Genomic DNA, 20818 nt, shown 5'->3' on the forward strand with positions numbered 1-20818 from the left:
TTTTTTAGTTGAGAAAACTTTTCATCCAGACAAAATTTCAGGCAGAAGAAAGGGACAAAATGCTTCCAATCTGGACAGAGAGAAGGTTCAAGTGTTCGAGTCATTAGAGTAGGGATTTCACTGGGGAGTTTTACAGCCCTAAAGAGTGCTCCTCCACACAGTAACAGTTTATTTCAGGATTTATTCCTCACCGTGTCTTCCTCTTGGATGCTGCCTCTTTATAAAACTGGTAAAACACTTCACTAGGCCAGCAGGGAAGAGACTGCCTTTGCAACTTAGAGGGAAGGTCATCAAAATAAACAGAGCAGAGATTTGAAGATACTTTAGTGCTTTCATTACCTGACTGTCAAACTAGTTTTTCTCCTTGGTTCAGTGAGTGTATAAGTGAGGATGAGAAAAGAGACTGGCTGAAGGTTACTCATTTTGTAAAGGCTCACGCTGACAGTGAACTGCCCGATTCAGAATGGATATATGAATCTGCATCTTCTGTTTTAGAAGCAGAGTCTTCAGTTGAGCCCCAGAGCATGTGCTACTAGAATGTCTATCAGCTTTTGGAAGATAAATAAGTAAATAAGGTTTGTCTTCTAATCCCAGTGTGCCGCCAAATGAATACATAAACATTTTTTTTTTTGCAAAGCAAGTTTCTTATTTTTCAGCAGTATTTAAATTTCCATTTTAAATTGATTGTGCCACAATCCCTTGATATGCTCAAAAAGCACTCTTGTACGTAAAAGATGCAATTGTCAAGCTGGAGTTCTGCCAGATTTTAGTTTTTTTCTGCTTCCTGGCTCTGTGAACACCAGTGCACCAAGCTGTGAGATCTTTGACAGAGTTTGGTTGTTCTTTTTACAAAAGTGAGACAAAGGCTTGATACACAGGGGGCTGCCCCAACTTTATGGCTTCCCTGGATTTCCCTGACTTGAATTCCTAGATGACTCTTTAAGCCACTTTTCCATCTAATTTGAAGTATTGACACATCACAGAGCAGCCTGAAGATCTGGTATCTCCTATTTGATCTCCTAAAGAACTGCTGTTTATGAAGTCTGAGGCCAACTTGAGTTACAATAGGCTGTTAAGGATAAGAATAAGTATGTTTTTATAGATCATTTAATATATTTTGAAAAAGGAGCTGAATGTTGATATATCCCCCATTTCACAATTGAGAAACACACTATGCTGAAGTGATTTGTGAAAAGTTGCTCAGCAATAAAAGTCACATCTCACTTCCACTCATGTAGTATCCTCATTGCCAAATTTTATATCACTGTATTTTATGAGGCTGCGAAAACCCATCTTCCTTTGCACAACCTTTCAATGCATTTTATCCATTTAGAAGATCAGATTAAAATGGGCTCTTAAATATGAGGTAGCTTATTGCATCATATATAACTAGATAAAATGGCAGGAAATATTTTTAGGAGAGATGGCAAGAGTTTTTCCTCTTTCCAAAGAAATGTGTGTATTATAAGCCTATATGAAAGGTCCTAACTGTAGAGAATGCACAATAAATAGACAAACCCCTTAAGTTTGTACTGCTTTCAAGTGATTGCTCTGTAAAACCTTTGATCGTGAGGTTGATTTCTGTATAACATGGTTCAGCAAGGAACAGTTCTCCCAGGCTGAAAGCACTTGAGGCATTACCTATCAAAAGTTATCTTATCCCTATAAAACTTCTTATCAGACAGATTATTTAGATTTAATATTATCAGGAAAAAAATATATTTCAATCTGAAAAACTATTAGACAATTAATTCTGCACGTATCTTTGAAGTTTTTTTGTGGTTATAGTCTTATGTGATGTATGTTAGTTTTGTAACCTTGGAAGAACCATTTGCACTCTGATTTTCCAGTTATAAGTAGAAGGGAAATGAGAAACCCATGAGAGTCAGTGAGAAACTGATGTGGTTGTGCCTTTTTTTTTTCTTTTTTTTTTAAATATTGGATTTAGTTCTCTACAGCTGCTATTTTGAGTTGGCCTTGGCTCAGGTGAGGGGAGCTGCAGCTGGAGAACTGCTTTGATTAATGCTGACTCTGTTCCTGGGGGGCCAGCAAAGGATGGCCCCAGCACAGCCTTGTTCAGCGTCCCCATCATCCTCACTGGTTATTATTCTGTCTAAGGGCTGCAACAGGACAGTTTTGCTTCCTAATCCTTGGAAAAGAGTTTTGAAAGTCATATTTCTTCATTTAACTAAGTGTTCATAAAATTTACCCTTTTTTCATCTGCTTGTTTCATGCTTCCAAATGTGATCTGTACTTAGACCATAAGTGAACCCTGATTTCATTGAAAAGCAAGTTCAGTCTTTTAGCTACTGCCTGAATGTCATGAGAAAAAACCCAACTCACAGGCTGATGCGTTTGAATTGCTCAGCATAGAGTCTGATCTCAGTAAACTTGCCCTAGATTTAGGTCTAACTTGATTAAACTCTATGTCGAGGTGAACCAAAATTTCTATTTCTTCAAAACTGAACTTTTCAATCTTGCCCAGAATCCTCATAGGTAATTTCAAATGCTGTAAAAGGAGCTGTGTAGACTGAGCACAAAGCATGAAGAATAAAGTTAAGCCATTTGTCATGCAAGGCACAGAGTCACTCATTGCTTTTGTACAAAACGTCACAAGAAGTTCCTTTACACAATTTACTCGTGCCGATGTCCCTAATGCTGTGACTGATTTGTATGCCATGATGCTTATGCCAGGGCACTCTCTTGGGCAAGAGACAATGGTTGTACTTTGAATCTCTGTGTGCCAAGGTGTGAAAAGCAATTTCAGTCATCAAAATAATTTCCTATTTTTTTTTTTTATAACATTGGCTGTGTTAAACTAGGATCTTTGAAGGGATTTTGTAAGGTGACACCACTTTAAAAGATTTTGCCTTTTCCCTGCTGAAACTTCGTATTTACTAACAGCCTTTTAAAAATGAAGTGAGGGGATTTTTCTTAGTCAGAATAGCTACTTTTTAAAGCAAGTTATAGCTATAAAATGCATTGGTTTCCATCTCTGCAAATAATGACAGCTTTCTGTGCCTAATATAATTTCTCTGTCAGAGATTATGAAAGCAATCTGTTACCTGGGAAAAGCTGGATTATCTGTCAGAAATACTAGTAATACAGTATGATAAAGAAGCTTGAATAATTTTACCCAACTGTTTTCATAGAAATGTTAATGTTACAGCCAAGGAGAAAGATTCATAGGAAACAAAGATTAAACTTTGGACCTCAAGGACAAAGTCAAGTCCAATGAAGATGGCAAATCTCACTGAGAGCACAGCAGTGCTCGATGGTTTGAATTGTAGTCTACACCGGGATTCATTACTGACACTTCATAAAAAGTCCCAGCTCTGACTCCAAGCACAGACTGAAGGAAATACTGCGTCCTTTAGTCAAAGGAATTGGTTATGTGAAGCATATCTTTGAGGTAGGTTTTTTAAGCTGCCTTTGTACATCATTACTTTTCCCTTCCATATAATAAGCTCTGTTCTAGATTAGTCCCTAAAGACTAAATATTATTATCATTATCTAAACCAAATGTTCTTCTTATAATGGGAAAGATTCCTCAAGGAGAAGATAGTTTTGCCACATTCTGGAAGTCAGACTCATTAGTAGCTCTTCCAAAGAAGAAAACTGCCCACAGGAATGGTTATTGTGTGAACTTTTGTCTGTGTGGGTTGCCATTTATTTATTAACTCAGTTGTTCCAGTGGAACGCAGCTGTTTCAGTGGGTGGAAAGTGATGATGTGTCCACAGAATAAGAAATGGTGCTGAAGATACTAGCCAGTAGTTTAAACTAATGAAGTGGACACAAGCCAGTAGACGATTTATGTAACTTCACCTCCTTTTGTACTTTATACTAATTCCTTTCTTTATTGTGTATAGCCTTTTAACTTTTTTTTTTTTTCCTTGTAATACTGGTATAAATTTAATGATAGAGAGGACAACTGCATGGTTTCATTTTTTTGACTAACATTTTACAGAGATGAAAACCAGCCAGATCTATCACTCAGCATGAAACATTCAAATTCTGAGAAAAGAAAATCTCTTATTCATCTGTTTAACAGCTAAGCAGTTATTCAGTCCTGCTTTTCAGGAACACCCAAAACTTGTCCTCAAATTTGTCAATGTTTGGAATATGCAAAGAATGCAGGAGTGAGCCCAGAGCTGGTAAATTATCTCTTTTAATATCCTTACTTCCTTGTTTGTAGATTTACTCAAGTTCAGCCAAATTCTTCTTTCTGTGACACTTGTTCAAATCCAGGTTAACTCCAGGAGTCTTGTGCAGGATTTACACTAGTTCCCCTGAAGGAATAAATTGGTCCAATAACATTACAATCATAATCAGGGCGGGGGAAGAATAGCTAGTCACAAAGAAATCTGAGACCTCAGATTCTTCCACCAAGAGTTTATTTTAGTTTTTAACTTTTTTGTCCTACTCATAGTTAATTTGCTGGCCCATTCCTGGAAATGTAAGGCTTCCCATTACAGATAACATGGGGTTTAAAAGTTATAACTTTGCAAATGCTATGTTTAAATCTGCATGCCTTTTTCCTGACAACTGTTTCCTTCATGCCTATGTGGTCTGACTTGATTGCAGAAGAAAGACCAGGATTGTATTCTTTTTAGAGATTACTTTTTCCCCACCCCACACTAAAGTTGGCCAGGGTGATATTGCTTTCTCCTATGTTATGTGTGAGTGCAATAATATCATCCACCACCCTAAAAAATCATGTCATTTGGATTCCTGTTGTATAAGTAGTGAACATTTTCTCTATCATCTTTAAGGATTTTTATAAAATAAAATATAAACCCCTCATTTTTTTAACAAATATATTTGAGATGGGTTTATATTTGTCTGAAGTCCTAGAATCCAGTCAATTCTTCTGAGTTTTATAAAATATCTTAGAATAACTTTTTCTTTAATCCTCTCAGATCATCTGTCACTTGAGCTTTTTCAACTTGTTCAGGAGTTCTATACTGTATTCAATCAACATTAGGAGTCTTATTAAGAAAGTTTCTGTCTTACTTTTCTTCAAAGGAACTCTTTTTGAAGGATGTTATACTTTTACAGTCAGGTTTTCCCAGTAGATGCTGATTACCTAAGTCTTCTTGCTTTGCTGGTTAGTGATGCAGGAAATTGTGATGTAGCCTTGAGCTTCAACCGCTTCCTATTCTTCGAGGACTGTGTTTTAAAATGCAGCCAGAACTTTGAAATTCTTTCATTATAGGCATCTGTATTCCTTGGGAAAATTCGTAACTTGCTAGGTTGCAGGAATTTGGTAGGCTATAGAAGTAAAAAATATGTCTGCATTTCTGTGTTCATTTGTTGCTACTGGAAAAGGGCATGGATGTGCTCCAGCCTAATGATTATCTAGAGTTCAAACAACAAGGTTCTGGCTTTACAGTAGCAGTAACTTCGCACAGTTGCTCATAAGTCCTTCCTTAACTATTAGTTATAGGATTCATTTCCCTGTGATTTACTTAGCATGCAAATGCATCACAGATGGGTCCACAATGATGACTGTTGGGGGAATTATATTTAGAAATATGAAAGCAGCGAAGTTCTTGTTAACAGAAAATAGCAACTCTAGACTCTGAGAACACAGGTTCATTTCCATTGGGCTTCTCAAGAAACATTCATTGATGAAGTGTGTGTCAGATGGGCCAAACTAGATTTGGAAATATCAACATATGTGGAAGGTCCATTGATCATTGTTGAATAGCTTTTTTTTCTGGTCAGTTGTATTTACACTTACCTGTGATTACTTAATCTTTCTTGATCTGAACATATTTTTGAAGCTTTTAACCAGGGATGGGTGTTAGGATACAACAGCAGCAGATTGCATCTGACAAGACAATATGAAGCTAGTTTAAATTGTACAGTAATTTTAAATATTTATGTTTTTCTAGAAAAGCTGTCCTTTTTTAAGAACTTTCAGATGACCTCCTAGAAGCACTTTTAATGAGAATTATCCTGCTTTTGTATAACATACAATAGTATTCTTTTTTTGTATGAGATAGTGTGAAGTTCTTCACTCAAACCTTCCACCAAAATTGTGTTTTGATTGAGAATGGATTATTGTGAGATACGGATAGGGTCAATTGATATGGTCGTGAATAACTGAGACAACCTTTCTGAGAGATAAGTAAACAAGTTTATTTCTTTATTTTACTGTTGTGGGAATAAGGCAGACAGAATAAATTCAATTGATGGCCAAGACAGAATTGTAGATTAGGGATTTCTTGATGATGGATTTAAGTGCATTAAATTGTATTGAGTAGAAGTAGAAATGGTGCAGTGCCTGCTTAAGCCTTCACTAGATCCCATGCTTCCCAATGCTTCATGTTAATTAAAATCTAGCAAAGCAGTAGCTGTACACATTGTGTTTGGTTACACGGATTCTATGAAGCGTTAAAAAAGTTGAAGAATATTAATGACTTTAGATTTAAAACTCATTAACCATTACCCTATTGACCAGCTAAATAGAGTTTCTCAGCAGTCCTCTGGGCCAGTGCCCTTCATTCTGTCATGTAAAACCAGAAATGTTTGTTGGCTCAGGTAAAAGTGTTTGAGAATGCTGACAGTATCATTGGGTGAGACAACGTGGGTGCCTGCTCACTAAAGATGATCTGGTCAATCTATAGATTCGTCACTTTTTCAGAATATAAAATAGTATCTTTTGTCAAAATACTTGTTTAAAGTTATATGTACTGGCAGAAGATTTTTTTTTTTTTTGTAATTACAATCTGGTAAAACTGTGTGTCTTATTTAGAACCAGAACTCTGAAAAAGCTCATTCAGTGTTGTGTTATAAATTGGCATATACAGCTTCTTTCTCAAAATGGTAAGGTTTGTAATTCCTTGCTTGAATCTTGACCCAATGTAATGTTAATTTTGTCTTCATTGAATGGAAGAGGATCACTGACTAATTTTGAAGGCAAATTTTGCAATACCACAACATTGCCTTTTTCAAAATAAACCGTAGCAGATTCTGGTGAATTTTATTTGACATCTGATGAACAAAAGACTTAAGGTACAATCCATGAAGCACATACATAGCGAGAAAGCTATTTTGTTGCAGACACCTTTGACTAAAATCCTTAGAACAACGTCAGTTCCAAATCAGTCTCTCTGGTTTTGTGTTGATTTATACCCCTTAAACCTTTCTGTTAAACATCAATCAATAAAAAAGGTAAAAATATGTTCAGATTGGACTAAATAATGGTCTCCGAATGATAGATTATTATGATTCACATATTACCTCTTTTGGCCTAGAGATTCTTTTGATGCCTGAAGAATAATACTGCTCAAACAAAGGCTGGTTTAAAAAGCAAACAAAAAATGAACAAACTGAAACCCCTTCTTCGCTAGTATGTTCCATCAAAAAAAAAAGAAGGAAGTTTTGCATGTTTTATTCTTTTCAGTTCATTAACATTTACAGGAAGCTTCAGTAATTGAGTTCTGCAAAAACAGTTATTTGCAGCCACTCTCAGAAGGACTAACTTCTGTTCACCTAGAACTGAATTGTTTTTCTGTCTTTGTTTTGTGGGTTTTTTGTTTTCATTTCAGTGAGTGATTTGCATGTTATAAATTATTTTACCAAAGGAGTGCTGAGCTAAGCAGAGAGGATTTATAAATAATCCTGCTGAAGGAAAACTTAAACTGACAAAACATATTCAAGAGACATTGTCTTTATCTTTTCATGTTCTTCTTTTTATATCTCCTTAGATCATAGATGAAGAAGAAACACAGTTCATGAGTAATTGTCCTGTTGCTGTCACTGAGAGCACACCCAGAAGACGGACACGCATTCAAGTGTTTTGGACGGCTCCTCCTACTGGTACAGGCTGTGTAATTCTGAAGTAAGTGTGTTAAAGCATATTAAATTAACCATTAAAGTAAAATTCAGTTAATAATAAGTCTAATACTTATTTGATGAAGAACCTTGGAAGTTCTCTGATGCTTTTTTTTCCTTTGCCATGCTTGACCAAGGATAGGTCTACTCGCACAGTTAAATGTTGGTAACTTAGAGCCCAAGTGTTCAAAAGTTACTCCAAGCTTTCAGGAATCATGGAATTGGTAACCCTACGGGAACAAATTTTGACTTTTTGAGATCACAATTACATCCATCTGTTTGAGATTTGGATAAAAACCATGATCTTAGTTGAGATGAATAATGGCAATTTTCTGTAGAGTTGGGATTTTCTAAATGTGCCTTTATCAGTAAAATCAGATCTATTATTTTAGAGGAGAATGCATTCATTCTGGAGCTGGTGGTCTTTTAGTGATGTTCTCCTATTGAGTCACCATCCCTGGAGATGTTTAAAAGATGCATAGATGAGGTTCTTAGGGACATGGTTTAGAGGTGAGCTTGGTAGTGCTAGTTCAATGGTTGGACTTAATGAACTTAAAGGCCTTTTCTGACCAAAATGATTCTATGATTCTATTATTTCTACAGTCTGTTTCTAAAGCATGTGTATTCATGCTTTTTAAGCAATAGACAAAGGTAAGATGACGTAGGTGCACTTTGCTTTAGGGCCACTCATTCATCTGTAGAAACCTGAAGACACTTGTTACTATGAAAAATATCAGAACAAACTGCCAGAGAAATGTCCTGTCTCCTAAAATTTTACTTGTCATATTTAATAGGACAGATTGGTCAAATATGCATGGACAGTTGGAATTTCTTTGCTTGCTTTGAATCTATGTCTCGGGTAAGCATTTTCAATCGCTAAGATGTGCCCTGCAGCAGGTCAAAGAATTTCAAAGAGTCTTATCAGTATTGGGGATACCTTTAGAGACACAAAACACCTTTAGGCTTTTAAAGGAGATGCCAGCAACAAAGGCTGGGCTGAAGGTAGTTCATACCAACTCAGGAAAATGTGTTGTTAAAATTGCAACTGGTTTCTGGACAGGCCGCAAAATTGCCACCAGCAAAACTGGTCCCCAGCTGCCCGGCCCTCACCCTGTGCTTCACTTCCTTCTGATTGTGCTGGTTGGCACAAGAGCTTGAACACCCTCTTCTTCCACATCTTGGGGGTGATCTTGCCCCAACCCTGACTCTGGCTGTGGAACAGACTCAAAGCTCTGGCATGTGTTTCTACCTGCTGCCTCTTGAAATAATTTTTTTTAAGATCCTTTATTTTAATACGTACTGAAGCAGATCAAGAATACAATTACAGTATTTTAGTAAGCTCAGGACAGAAAAGTGTACATCGGACTGCAGGAAAACTGTGAAGCCTGCTGCTTGCTGGATGCCAGACAGATTGCGTGTTAAAGTTTATATATGGAACTTTTCAGTAAGCAATCAAGAAGGTTCTTTCAGTGTTGCTGAGCTGTTTATCAGTAAAGCTATTTGCTTTTCCCTCAGGACTGCCTCCCTTTTAGTTGTATAACAAATATTGCTTTAGACACTTGCTACTTCAGTGGTGTAATAATAAGGCAATGATGTTTTATACATCCTTTCAAAGAAACAAGATTTAAATTTTAATCCAATAATGATATGCAACAACGCAAGTTGGTGTATTTTTTTTTTCCGTTACTGTCCTAAGTAGAATTGCCATTATAAAAAAAAAAAATTAAAAAAAATTTAAAAATGAGCCAAGACCTATACTTTTCTCACTGAAAGTTAAACATCTGTGGCTGAAGTTGGTTCAGGGGTCTGCCTGGGTCTTATCTGCAAAGGAATGTAGTAAAGCTCCACCAGCTGCAGGAACCTTAAAAATGTTTCTTCTCTCTTCCCTCTGCTGGTCGAGTCATGTTGCATGTTCAACACTCAGAATTTTACACTCTGAAATACTTGCGCTATTGAAGTGTGTATTTGCTGCTGGAAGCGAGAAGATGTCGTTAGGTACTTTCCAGTAAAAATTGTGAAAGATCCAGGCTTGCTCCCAGTGGTTGCTTTATTGACCTCAGAGGGTAAGTAACTGCTCCATTCCTGAGGACATTTCAAAGAAAGAATGAAGCAGTCATCATCATCACCAGTTGCTGATGCCAGAAATTAACATCAAAATGTGCCATTTGTTTGTGCTGCAGTGCAGTCCTCTGTGACACCATACACAGCAATCACTGATGTGGTTTTGGCATTGACAACATCTGCGTTTTTTCTTTTGTACGTAGAGCTTTGACCACATTTGAATTAGAGTTTACAGTCAACATTCTTTATAAACCTTTATGGCCAGCTCCCATAAAATAGCATAGTAATGTTGGGTGCAGTTTTCAAAATTATTGTGTCATTTGTGAGAGCTTTAATGGTATAATAAAAACAAAAGTCTAAAAGCAGTGATTATAAATAGTTAAGTGCAAACTCATAATGGAAAATTTCTGAAATGTTGAACTTCAGAGGAAACTAAAGACATCTGTATTTTTCTTTTTTCTGTGTGTGATGGAATGCAAATAGTTGATTTATTATTTTTTATCGATACATATCTGTTTCAGTTTTTGGAGACTATCGGATCATTTTCTTTTAGAATTTCCAAAACAGAATGGCAGCATTTTTGAGTCTGTTCTGAAACATAAGGGTATACTTATTTACATTATGTCCTGGTCTACTGACTTCAATATATAGACAAGTCAAATATAGTTACAAGGTAAACTTAGCTGATGCATAAGAACTTACTATGGTTTTAGTGTCAAATACTGGGACGTTTTAGATTTATAATGGTATAATTAAATATAGAGGCTTCCAGGAAGTTTTTGTTGGACTAGTACGGATGTTTGGGAACCCTTTTTTTTATTATTGAAGTCTGATATCTTTGATAGAAACACTTGATTACCCTCATTTGGCTAGTATTCTTCTTAGTGCTTTCTAGGCATCTTGCATGTGAGCAGTTTGGTTGTGACAAGCATAAAGTGGCACAGACAAATGGTAATCTGTAGTTCCCAGCTTCAGCAAAGGATGCTAAATTTTTTGGCATGAGCACGTATATGTGTAATGCTAGCTTCCTGGGTGGCTGTAAAATAGAAAGTTTTGGAGAATTAACATACATTTCAATTTGACTTATCACTATTTTGCTTTCTAAAACATCTCTTTCTGTGTGAAAACTTAGAATTGGGGGAAAAGAAAAGAAGAGGAATATGGATTAACATATGATGTTGCACTGTAGTTGCTTAGTCAAGAAATCCATTCTCTTCATTCCCCCTAAGTGATGACAGTGAAATAGCCTAAAGGTTTGAATCCTTACAGACTCTTTATTGAAGCTGCCAATGTACGGGAAGTACTTCAGGATGCCAACAAAAGCTGAGGCTCTGTTTGCCCAAGCATTTAAGGCCGTGCTTGAGTCTCACTAAAGACACAAGGCAGAAGATTTGCTTAAACATTACACATCACTTGGGGGACCCTTGAGCTTTAAGCCCTTTTTCTACCAGCCTGTGATGCGTGCTAGGAACACTATCCAGCTAAATCCAAACACAGAGAGAGGTACAGATTCCAGCATACCAGCTCCTAAAATAATTTTTGCAGATGAATGAGATGGAGAAACAGCCCATCACTTTGGGGATGGCCCCAGACACTGCAAGACAATTTTAAGCACCTTGATTTTTAGGATGATGTAATGGAAATGGAATGTGTCATCGAGTCTCAGATTGTGTAAGAATAGGAAGTTTTGCTATATGGAACAAAGTTATTCTGAAAAGGTAAATCAACAGAATTTATTCAGATATTACTTAACAGTAAGGATTCATTTGGCTGCCCAAGCACCTGTGCCAGTTTCTGAAGCTACCCAAATACCAGCATGAGCAGGAAAGTGCTTACATCAGGGTCTTTCTTGCTTCTGTGGTTAAAGGTGTCTATTTGAACCATTCTAAGCTGTCACGCTGTGTGCAGTCTACTTGGTTTTGTATTCACAATGCAGAATTTAGTCTTTTTATCCCTATTTACTTTCCCTTGTGATTGTTCAGACATTAGGGTGCCATGTGGCAATATGGGAGGACCGGGTAATTTCCTTTCTCTTCTGATAGAAGTTTGTGTTCTAATGCTTATTTACTAGATTTCTGGGCTTTTTGGAATGCATTTGCTTTCTAGCATCTTTGAAAACATACTGTTAAAACTTTTATGAGAGATATTTATAATTTTTATGCAATGTGCAAGTTATAGAATACCTAATTATCTTACAGACAATTGAGCAGTGGCAGAACCTGACTGTATTTATATTATCACATAGAAGCAGAGAAATTCTTAGGTGTTTAAACCCTGATTTGGTTTAGGTGTTTAAACCTGATTTTGGTTAATATTCTTAGACCGCCTAATTCTGTAAAAACAAACAAACAAAAACAAACATACAAAACAAAACAGAAAAAACAAACAAACAAACAAAACCCCAACAAACCACAAAACTAATGGGACATTTATTTAGTGTAACAAGGAAAGTCTTAAATATGGATTTAAATCAGTGATTTACACCATTGACCGAAAAAGGGAATAAATGTTTATGAAAAGTTTCTTAGTGATTAGTTGTATTCCTCAAGATAAAATGTCTCAGTTCAGCGTGGTAGTGAACAGGTAGGTAAAGGTCTGTATAAGTGATGGAAAATATAGAACAAAAAAAGTCTTCTGCAAGTACTTTTGGAATTCTGTAATATAAAAAAAGAGTGAAGAAAATTTTGTACATTGTCTAAGCTTCTCATATATTAAAATTTCATGGTAGGGAAAATCTTGTTAATATTCAAATTGATTAAATCTGTCAGCTGGTGTAGATCTCATGAAGAGTCAAGAATTGCTCAGTGGTAATTATCTTTTCCTCCTTTAGCATTTGGTGATTTTTCACTGAGTCTGAGATTAATTGTTAATGTAGTAAACGATGGCCACATGCAGATAAGTTATATTCAATTTACCATTTAGAAAAGACACCACAGTTCTCTGATTGGCTCATGGAATAATTGAGTTTTCAGGCAACGGATGTGACTTGTATGGTAAATGTAACAAACTTTCTTGCTGACAAGTTATTTACTTCTGCTATACATATCATGCTTAAACAACCAACAAATTAATATCCAGTATCTGTAATAGTTTTTATCTGTCATAATGTCTCTGCTGTTTGTTTCTGGAAATGTTTTCTGAGCCATCTCTAGGGAATTTTTTTATAATTTTTGAGGAAAAGTGAGAAACTAATTATTTTTCTGCATATAATTATATTCATTATTTTAATTATGTTGGGTTTTGTTTGCATGTAGTCAAAGGAATGTGCTGGTTTTACTGGAAGTGAGTTATTTTATTGGCACAGTTAGAAATTCTTCTTTTTTCTAGTTAGCACAGTCATTATTTGGATTTAGTTTGAGAACAAGAAGATGACACCTTGGGATGGAATTAATGTTTTTCTCCTAGTAAATTTCCAGTGGTTTTGAGCTGAAACAAAGGTAATGTAAGAACTTGCTCTTATCTTAGTTGTTGTCTGGGAGCCGAGATCTTTCTGAGCTCTCTGCCTTCAAGTGTGAGGCAGCTGGGAAGGAGGATATGGAGGGGACAGACCTTGGTGGACATCCAGACTGATCAATAAGAATATTCCATCCCATCAGCATAATGCTTTCTTTTTAATGAGAGCTGGGTTTTCTGACTGGGGAGATCCATTCTGCTTCTGCTCCATTTTGGTTGAGTTTTCGTTCAGGAGTTTCTTTTAGTTTGGCCTTTTGAGATCCTGCCATTTGCAGAGGCCTCTGGGCCTTTCTGCATTTTTGGCTTATTCTCTCTTTCTCTCTATCCCTGGGATCGGCTGTTCGGGACCAGGGCACTCTCTCTCTTCTCGGGACTGACAGCTCAGCATGAACAGAGTTCATGAGGAATTTCATTGACTATCTTTTATTTTATATTCCATTTTATATATACTAATAGTAGTAGTATATTAGTACAATTTTGTTATTTTTATTAAACTCTTTTAATCTCAGTCCATGAGTTTCTCCCTTCTCTTTCGGTTCTCCCTCCTATTTGGGGGTGTGGAGGGTGGAGTGAGCAAGCAACTATTGTGGTTTTGATTGCTAGCTGGGATTAAACTGTGACAAAGAGAGTAGAGGAATTTTAAAGGATTGCAGTTTTCCAAAGAAAAACTATGTTAATGCATACATGATATACCAAATATGTCAAAGTCTTTTAGGTAGTTGTGCTACTGTAGCAAAGCTATTGTACCTATGAGGACAAATTCAATACTAGTCCACTGTTTACAGCCTCTGTGTAGATTCTGACTGTCCTCTTGCTTTTGAATCTTCAAAGCTCCAAGGGCAAATGAACTCCGGCTAGAGCTTTTTGAACATGTACTTTTTGATTTCTTGCAACTTCAAGCATAATATTCATTCAGGTCACTTGGCATCTCACTCTGAGTAAACACTACACTGAAATGTGATGTTGGAAAGACTAAAAGAAGAACCAAATAGAAAGGAAACAAATGTCATAAAACCCCATGAGTTCATAACTACATATACTTAGTGAAAATGTCTTGATATGCAGCCAAATCTCTTCTTTACACTCAAAACTCGTGATGAGTTCCAACCAGAGAATTCTTGGGCCAGAAACAGAGCACAAGGCATCTGGATAACGAAACCCACAAAATGCAAGAGCAGCTCTGTGGTGTGTAAATTAATATACAACCAACTCAATAATACTGTGTTAAGAAAAGCATTTATCAGAAATGCCACATTGAAATGGTCAGAATGAAATGCATTTCAGACTTAATCTCTCTTGCTAAAAATGTTGGTATTATGATTCCCTATCACAAAAACAAGTTGCATAAATTTACTTCTAAGAGAAGTTCCGCTTGTCAATGAGCTACAGAGTGAATCTGTGTCAGGCAGATTCCTTTAAGTGGGTGAAAGCAACAGTGCTTCCAAAATTATTGCTACAGTCATATAAAAGGAACATTTGATAGATGATCACAGAGTTGAACTTAAAAAAAGAAAAGAAAAAAAATAATGATATATGGTTACAGCTGGCAAATTTCTGTGTTACTTTTCAGACTTTTTCCAAATTCTTTGTCAGTATCTATAAGGCGGCAGAAGGAGAAGTTGGACAAGGTTTTAAGTGATTTACAGTACTAGACTTGGGTGATTACACAGTATAAGTAGATTCTTTGCTACTCTCTGCTGCTCGTACGAGTAAAACATTTTCTTTCCTTTGCTAGGCTGTAGTTACCCCTATATGTTCAATTTTCCTTGATTTGTTGGGATACTTACCTGAGTAATACATAGCTCAAGTCTTTTTCTAATATGCTTAATTTGGTGTTTCTTCAAATACATTATATGGGATTTATTCTTTAAATGCATCCTGTTTGTTACAAAATGTACAATATGATGATTTTACATGTTCATTTAGGATTGCTGAATACTTGTGGGTTTTATTTTCTGAAATAAGAGATAAGTGGATTTGTACTTATTGAAAAATCACTGATCATTTTGAAGCTGATGATCTACTAGTAAATAGTTAAAGAGCTGTGAGAAGTTTGCTATAAAATTATGCCTCTAAATATTCAAGTGTAAAAACAAATAACAACCCCCCCCCACTTGTTTGAATTGGGTATTAACCTTTATTCAGCCTTTTCCATTTGTCCTTTCAGTCTCCCTGTGTGATTGTCTGGCAACTTACATGTCAACAATTTTACATGACTGTTTACATATAATACTAATTCTGGGGCAATTGAGGACAATTCAAAGCTTTCCATTATTTCTGAATATAACGACCAAGGAAAAACAGAGATCAATCTGCCTTCCTTGCTTTGCAGGAGCTCTCAGTAACAGTTATATGTTGTTTATGGAACAATAGAAGATAACGATTCTCATGTTATAAATAGCTATATTGATTTTTACCAATAGAATTGATGAATCTTCTGCATGCAGAGAAATGATCAAAATTCCTGTACTAATAGTTTAAAAACCATAAATCTGTATCTTTTAGTTAACTGAAAGACAGCTTATGAACTTTATTTTTGAATAGAGATAATAGCAGTATAGCTTAATATGTCTTTGTGTGTAACTTTGTGTATTTCTACACAACTAAGATAGCAATCTAAGATATTTCTATACATTCTAACCGTCCTTAGAACAAAATACAACCTTTGATATATAGAAAATTTACTAATTTTCCATAAGTGATTCTTTTGACCTGCTTTCACTTTTCCCCATTCTTCACTTTGAGGAGTAACAGAATTGTGCTCAGCTTTAAATGGCCAGGGACAAAACTGGTAGTGAGTGGATTTGGGTTCATTTCTATCTTTCACACTGGGTTATCATATGCAGCTCAAATAATTTTTAAATATCTCTGTTTTCTCAAAGGCAACTAGAGGCCACTGCAAGATAAAAAAGATTATCTGTTAGTAGTATTGAACTATTCTAATTCTTAAAAATAATTTAAATTTCTCATCATTCAGCTATCCAGCTTTTTTTTTGTTTTTCCCAGTGTGACTAACTTACAACCCTATATTTTATTTTTTGGGCAAAGCACTCAAAGAGTTTGCTTGTATTAAGAAGGAAGAGTAACCTTCTTCATTTCTATATGGCTTCTATATTTATAGAAGCTCTAATATTAGATTGTAAAAATGCATATTTGCATTTTAATATATACAGTAGCGGCTCCATGGATCTGCACTTAGACACATGTACATTTGAAACAAAAATATCTTTCACTTTCTCACAGATTTAATGTTCACAACTTCACAATGAGAGCACATGAATTTGGAAAGTCTTGTAAATGGATTTTCTAATAATGTTGTGTTCTAATTTGTTTTTTTACAGCAAAATTAATATAGTAATTCTATAACATCTAGCTAGATTCATTCATATGCAATTTTGTTTGCAAAGGCATTGTGTTACAAAGCAGCTTAATGCTTTTGCTACCAAAAGAGAGATTAATTCCTTGAAGAGTGCAAAGCAAAAGAAAAAGGGATGGGGGGGAAGGAGTAGGGAAAGGATGATGGTCTTTCTTCTAGTGGTAAGCAGAATATTGTTTTGGGTTTATTATGAAAGATAATATTTCACACTGTACCTTTAAAATGCCTACAATAATTTCATAATTAAAAAATCAAGGTTATGGCACATTTTCTGGTAAATGGAAGTCACGTGCAATTGCTCTCATTGGTCCACGTGGTTATTATTTTGCACTTGTGTTTTTGTAAACAAGTTGTTTTACAAAAAAATTAAAAATTGTGTCCTTTTATGTGCGGCGGGGTAGGAATGCAGGTGTTAGAAAACTGCAACGTACTGCAATGATAAGACACTGATATCAGTTCTCTCTTTGATCATCATGTTTTATTCAGACTTTCCAGGTGAATAGTGCAATTAAGATTAATCGTTAAGGTTAACAGCTGACACAAATTCAAATACAAAGCTGATAAGAAGTCAATTATATTCTCATTTGATACTCGGCAAAGATATATGGGATATTTAAAAAATCTGGTTTTGTTTCCTAAGAATTATACATATCAACTTTATTGGTCCTCCTAGATTCTCAATGCTGTTTTAAGGATACTTTCTATGCGTTTAAACTGTGCATTTGGAAGTATCATACGAAGTAGTAAGTCAGGTGCATTGCTTTCTGGTAATTCTACCTTCTGATCCTAAACTTGAAGACGCAGGAAAGCTATAGCAAGTGACTTTGAAATTCCCAATTCTTTTACTGTCTGAGAACAGTATGAGAGTAGGATGAACTATGATTGACTTGCCCTTGTCCGCCTCTGTTCTTCTTGAAGGTGGAGCTTTGACCATCCCCATAAGGAAGTGGGGCCAATACTTACTTATTGCTACTGTTTTGCCAAAAAGATTGCTCTGATGCCCGTTATTCTCAGTTGCTGTAACCCTCTTTCCAACCCATGTCTTCATTCTCCTTTTCTCTAGGCTACTCAACCCCGGCTCTTTCGATCTTTTTCCCCTTCTAAATATCTGATTGTTCTCATTAGTCTTGTCTGAACTGTCTACAAATGATCCATATCCTTGAATTGTGGTACCCAAAACTGGGCATTATGATCCTACAAATGCCTTACATGACTCCAAATGGCCTTAGAGAAAGTGCTTCCACTGTAGTGTTTGCTGTTTTCCGTAAGAGAACAACTTTACTTGTGTTCATCTTCTGATCCACTAGACTTCTGTCATCCTGCTATCAGCTACTTCTCTCACTGTCTTTTCCATTTGTCTTTGTGCAAATAATTACTCTTATCTAAAACTAGGACTTTGTGTTTAACATTATTTAATGACTGATTTCTGCAAATTTATGAACTGTTTATCATTTTAAGCAACTGCAGCTTTGGTACTCTCTGCAGTCAGTAACTTCTTCTCTATTCCATCATTCAAGTTATTAATGAAAATATTGATGTATGCGTAACGGCACTGAACTTGAAACTCTTCAGTGAGTTCCAGCTGGGTCCCAAACTTACAAAGAAGCAAATTGATTTGATTTCAACGTATGAATATTGCTGTGTAAGAAATCCTGCCATCTAATTCTGATGTAATTAATATGTAAGCATTTTAAATAACTATTTGAAAAACTCTACTACTTCGATGTATCTGTGTACTTACAAATCTAAAAAGATGACAAATCAAGAAAATATTTGTATTCAATAGTATTTTTTTAATGACAAAATCAGTGCTGGAGAAGGATAAAACCTGAAAGAATTATTACATTAACTCTAGTTTCTTTCTGGCTAAGTCTTTAGTAGAATCTGGATTTTTGTAAATTTTAAGTAGGGGGATGAGATAAAAAAAAAAAGACCCCATAATTTTCTTGTTGTTTGTTTGTAAATGAAAATCATTGTTAATTTAGGAGCTCAACAGCTGTAGAACATTTGCCATTCGGCAGCAGCTGTCTGTAGCACTCCAGTTTATTTTACAAACAGATGTTTAATTTGACTTCAATGCCATTGTCAAATTTTCAGGCAAAACAAATAGAGGAAAGGAATAGAAATAATCCTAATAGTCATAATTTGATTTCCTTTCAAAACATAAAGCAGAATAACTATCAATAACATGAAAAGTGTTTTCAGTTTTTATTACGGAATTGTTTAAATCAGTTCTTTTATAACTGCATGAACTGAAATTAAGCTTTCTCAGTGCATGGTGACTCATGTTAAGCAAGTGATTTGTCTTATGTCAGGAACTGAAGGTAGTATGCAACATTTTAAAAATATGTATTTTATTTATGAATCAAAATGTCATACTATTTCTACAGTTTACAGATAGAGGTATTTTTTTAATCTGTGTTAAAACCAGGTTGCCAGTGGGCCCACTATCACACAAACATGTTGTTTATTGTAGTATAATAGCTTTTGGATTTCACATGAACAAAAGTGAAGGGCAAATTGAGTCCAGAAATGATGAAATGAGATAATGAAAAAGCTAAGTAACATAACATGGTTCATTTTAGTAACCAATGATTTAATCCAGTATGTACCCAGTGTCTAGGAATCTTTAATATAATGTGCTGTTAGAATATCTTGGCAAGATCCTCTGTTATTCAAAATCTCTATATACCCAGGTGAAAGAGTTGAAGTTAGCAGAGTATGGTATCGATCCTTACAGCACTTTGGCGATTCTTAGATGTTACAAATTCTAATTTAAAGTAGCCATAAACATGGCATGTCTTACTGGTCATTTGCTCCTTCATAAAGCAATCTGTTCAGGTATTTCAAGACTATGTGGTTCTATGAGGGTATATAAGTAAGCCTGAAGTTAAATTTAAAAAACTATATTGGTTGTGCCAATTTGTATGAAATTTCTATGTTAGCAAAATTCTCTGGCATGCTGAGTTCAGTATTTACTGAATTGTCTGCATGCCCACAACAATCTAGAAAAGCTCTGCATTAACATGTTTTACAGTTAAATTTTCAAGCACAGCTATATTTCATTATGAAAGGCAAATGCTTGAATTAATGAAGTGTCAGATTCTGCCATTCTTAATTATATTGAATAGTATTTAAATTCTCATATGGATTTAAATATAATAAGTGGAGACTGTCTAAGAGTGACGTATTATATAAATAAACGTCTCAGAACCTGAACAACATATTTATGTTGATTCCTTTTTTTCACATATGAAGCAACACACATTTTTTTGCTTAAAAGAGCAGCTACATGTATTATTGCAATTCTTTAGAAATTATAAAATATAAAAACACCTAGAGAAGTAATTGCTCCTTGTATAAACTGACTCGTGTTGTCTTTCTACTTACCTAGTTTGACAATTTTTGGAAGGGATTTGTGAAAGCCTTGACATACTAAATTCAACAAACAATAGGGTGGGCTATTTCTTTTCCTTGCAGCAATTAGGCATCAACTTTTTCTATCTTTTCTACTTCATTAGGTATGCATTAAGTATCTTTCCTATTTGGACAGCAGTAGTCTGAATGTTTTTTGCATGGCTTTCCTGAAGAAATGGATTTGTTGCTCATTCAGTTCATTGCTTCAACAGAATGTAGTTTAAAGTCTTGCAATGCAGCAGCAAACACTTTTGATTTCTATAATGGTTTCTGGGTTTTCATTTGCTGCAGAAAGGATTGGCTTGCAGATACAGGGACCTGTGTCTAGAGAAGGATTCAGCTCTGTTCGTTAGGAGGATAATGAGCTTGATGCTCCTCACTGCACAGACACTGTGTGTAGCCTGGTGATACCCTTAATATATACCAAAAACCCATTTAAATTCTACAGATTACCAATCATAATGTTTCTTCCCATAGATTTCTCTGAAAATATGCTTATTCTGTATATAGAAAAAAAAGTGTGTGCTCTCACGCTGCAATTGGCTTGCAGTTGTTTGCTGAAGTAAATATATGATGAGACAAGGAACTTTCATACACAAACATAGAAAAATGTTCAACACCGCTGAAATGATGCCTTATATTGAGGTACAACCATTTCATGGCAGTTC

At 35.5% G+C, this 20818-nt stretch overlaps 1 protein-coding gene across 1 annotated transcript in view; it reads left to right on the plus strand.

Moving 5' to 3' along the window:
• The window catches only part of SPON1 (spondin 1), a 191168-nt gene that overhangs the window by 30689 nt on the left and 139661 nt on the right, over window positions 1-20818 (plus strand). Inside the window, exon 3 of the mRNA XM_065839579.2 lies at window positions 7717-7850. Within this exon, the coding sequence (XP_065695651.1) occupies window positions 7717-7850 (134 nt within the window). The remainder of the gene's footprint in view (window positions 1-7716; window positions 7851-20818) is intronic.

This window comes from Patagioenas fasciata, chromosome 5 (assembly GCF_037038585.1).
Source record: "Patagioenas fasciata isolate bPatFas1 chromosome 5, bPatFas1.hap1, whole genome shotgun sequence".
NCBI lineage: Eukaryota > Metazoa > Chordata > Aves > Columbiformes > Columbidae > Patagioenas > Patagioenas fasciata.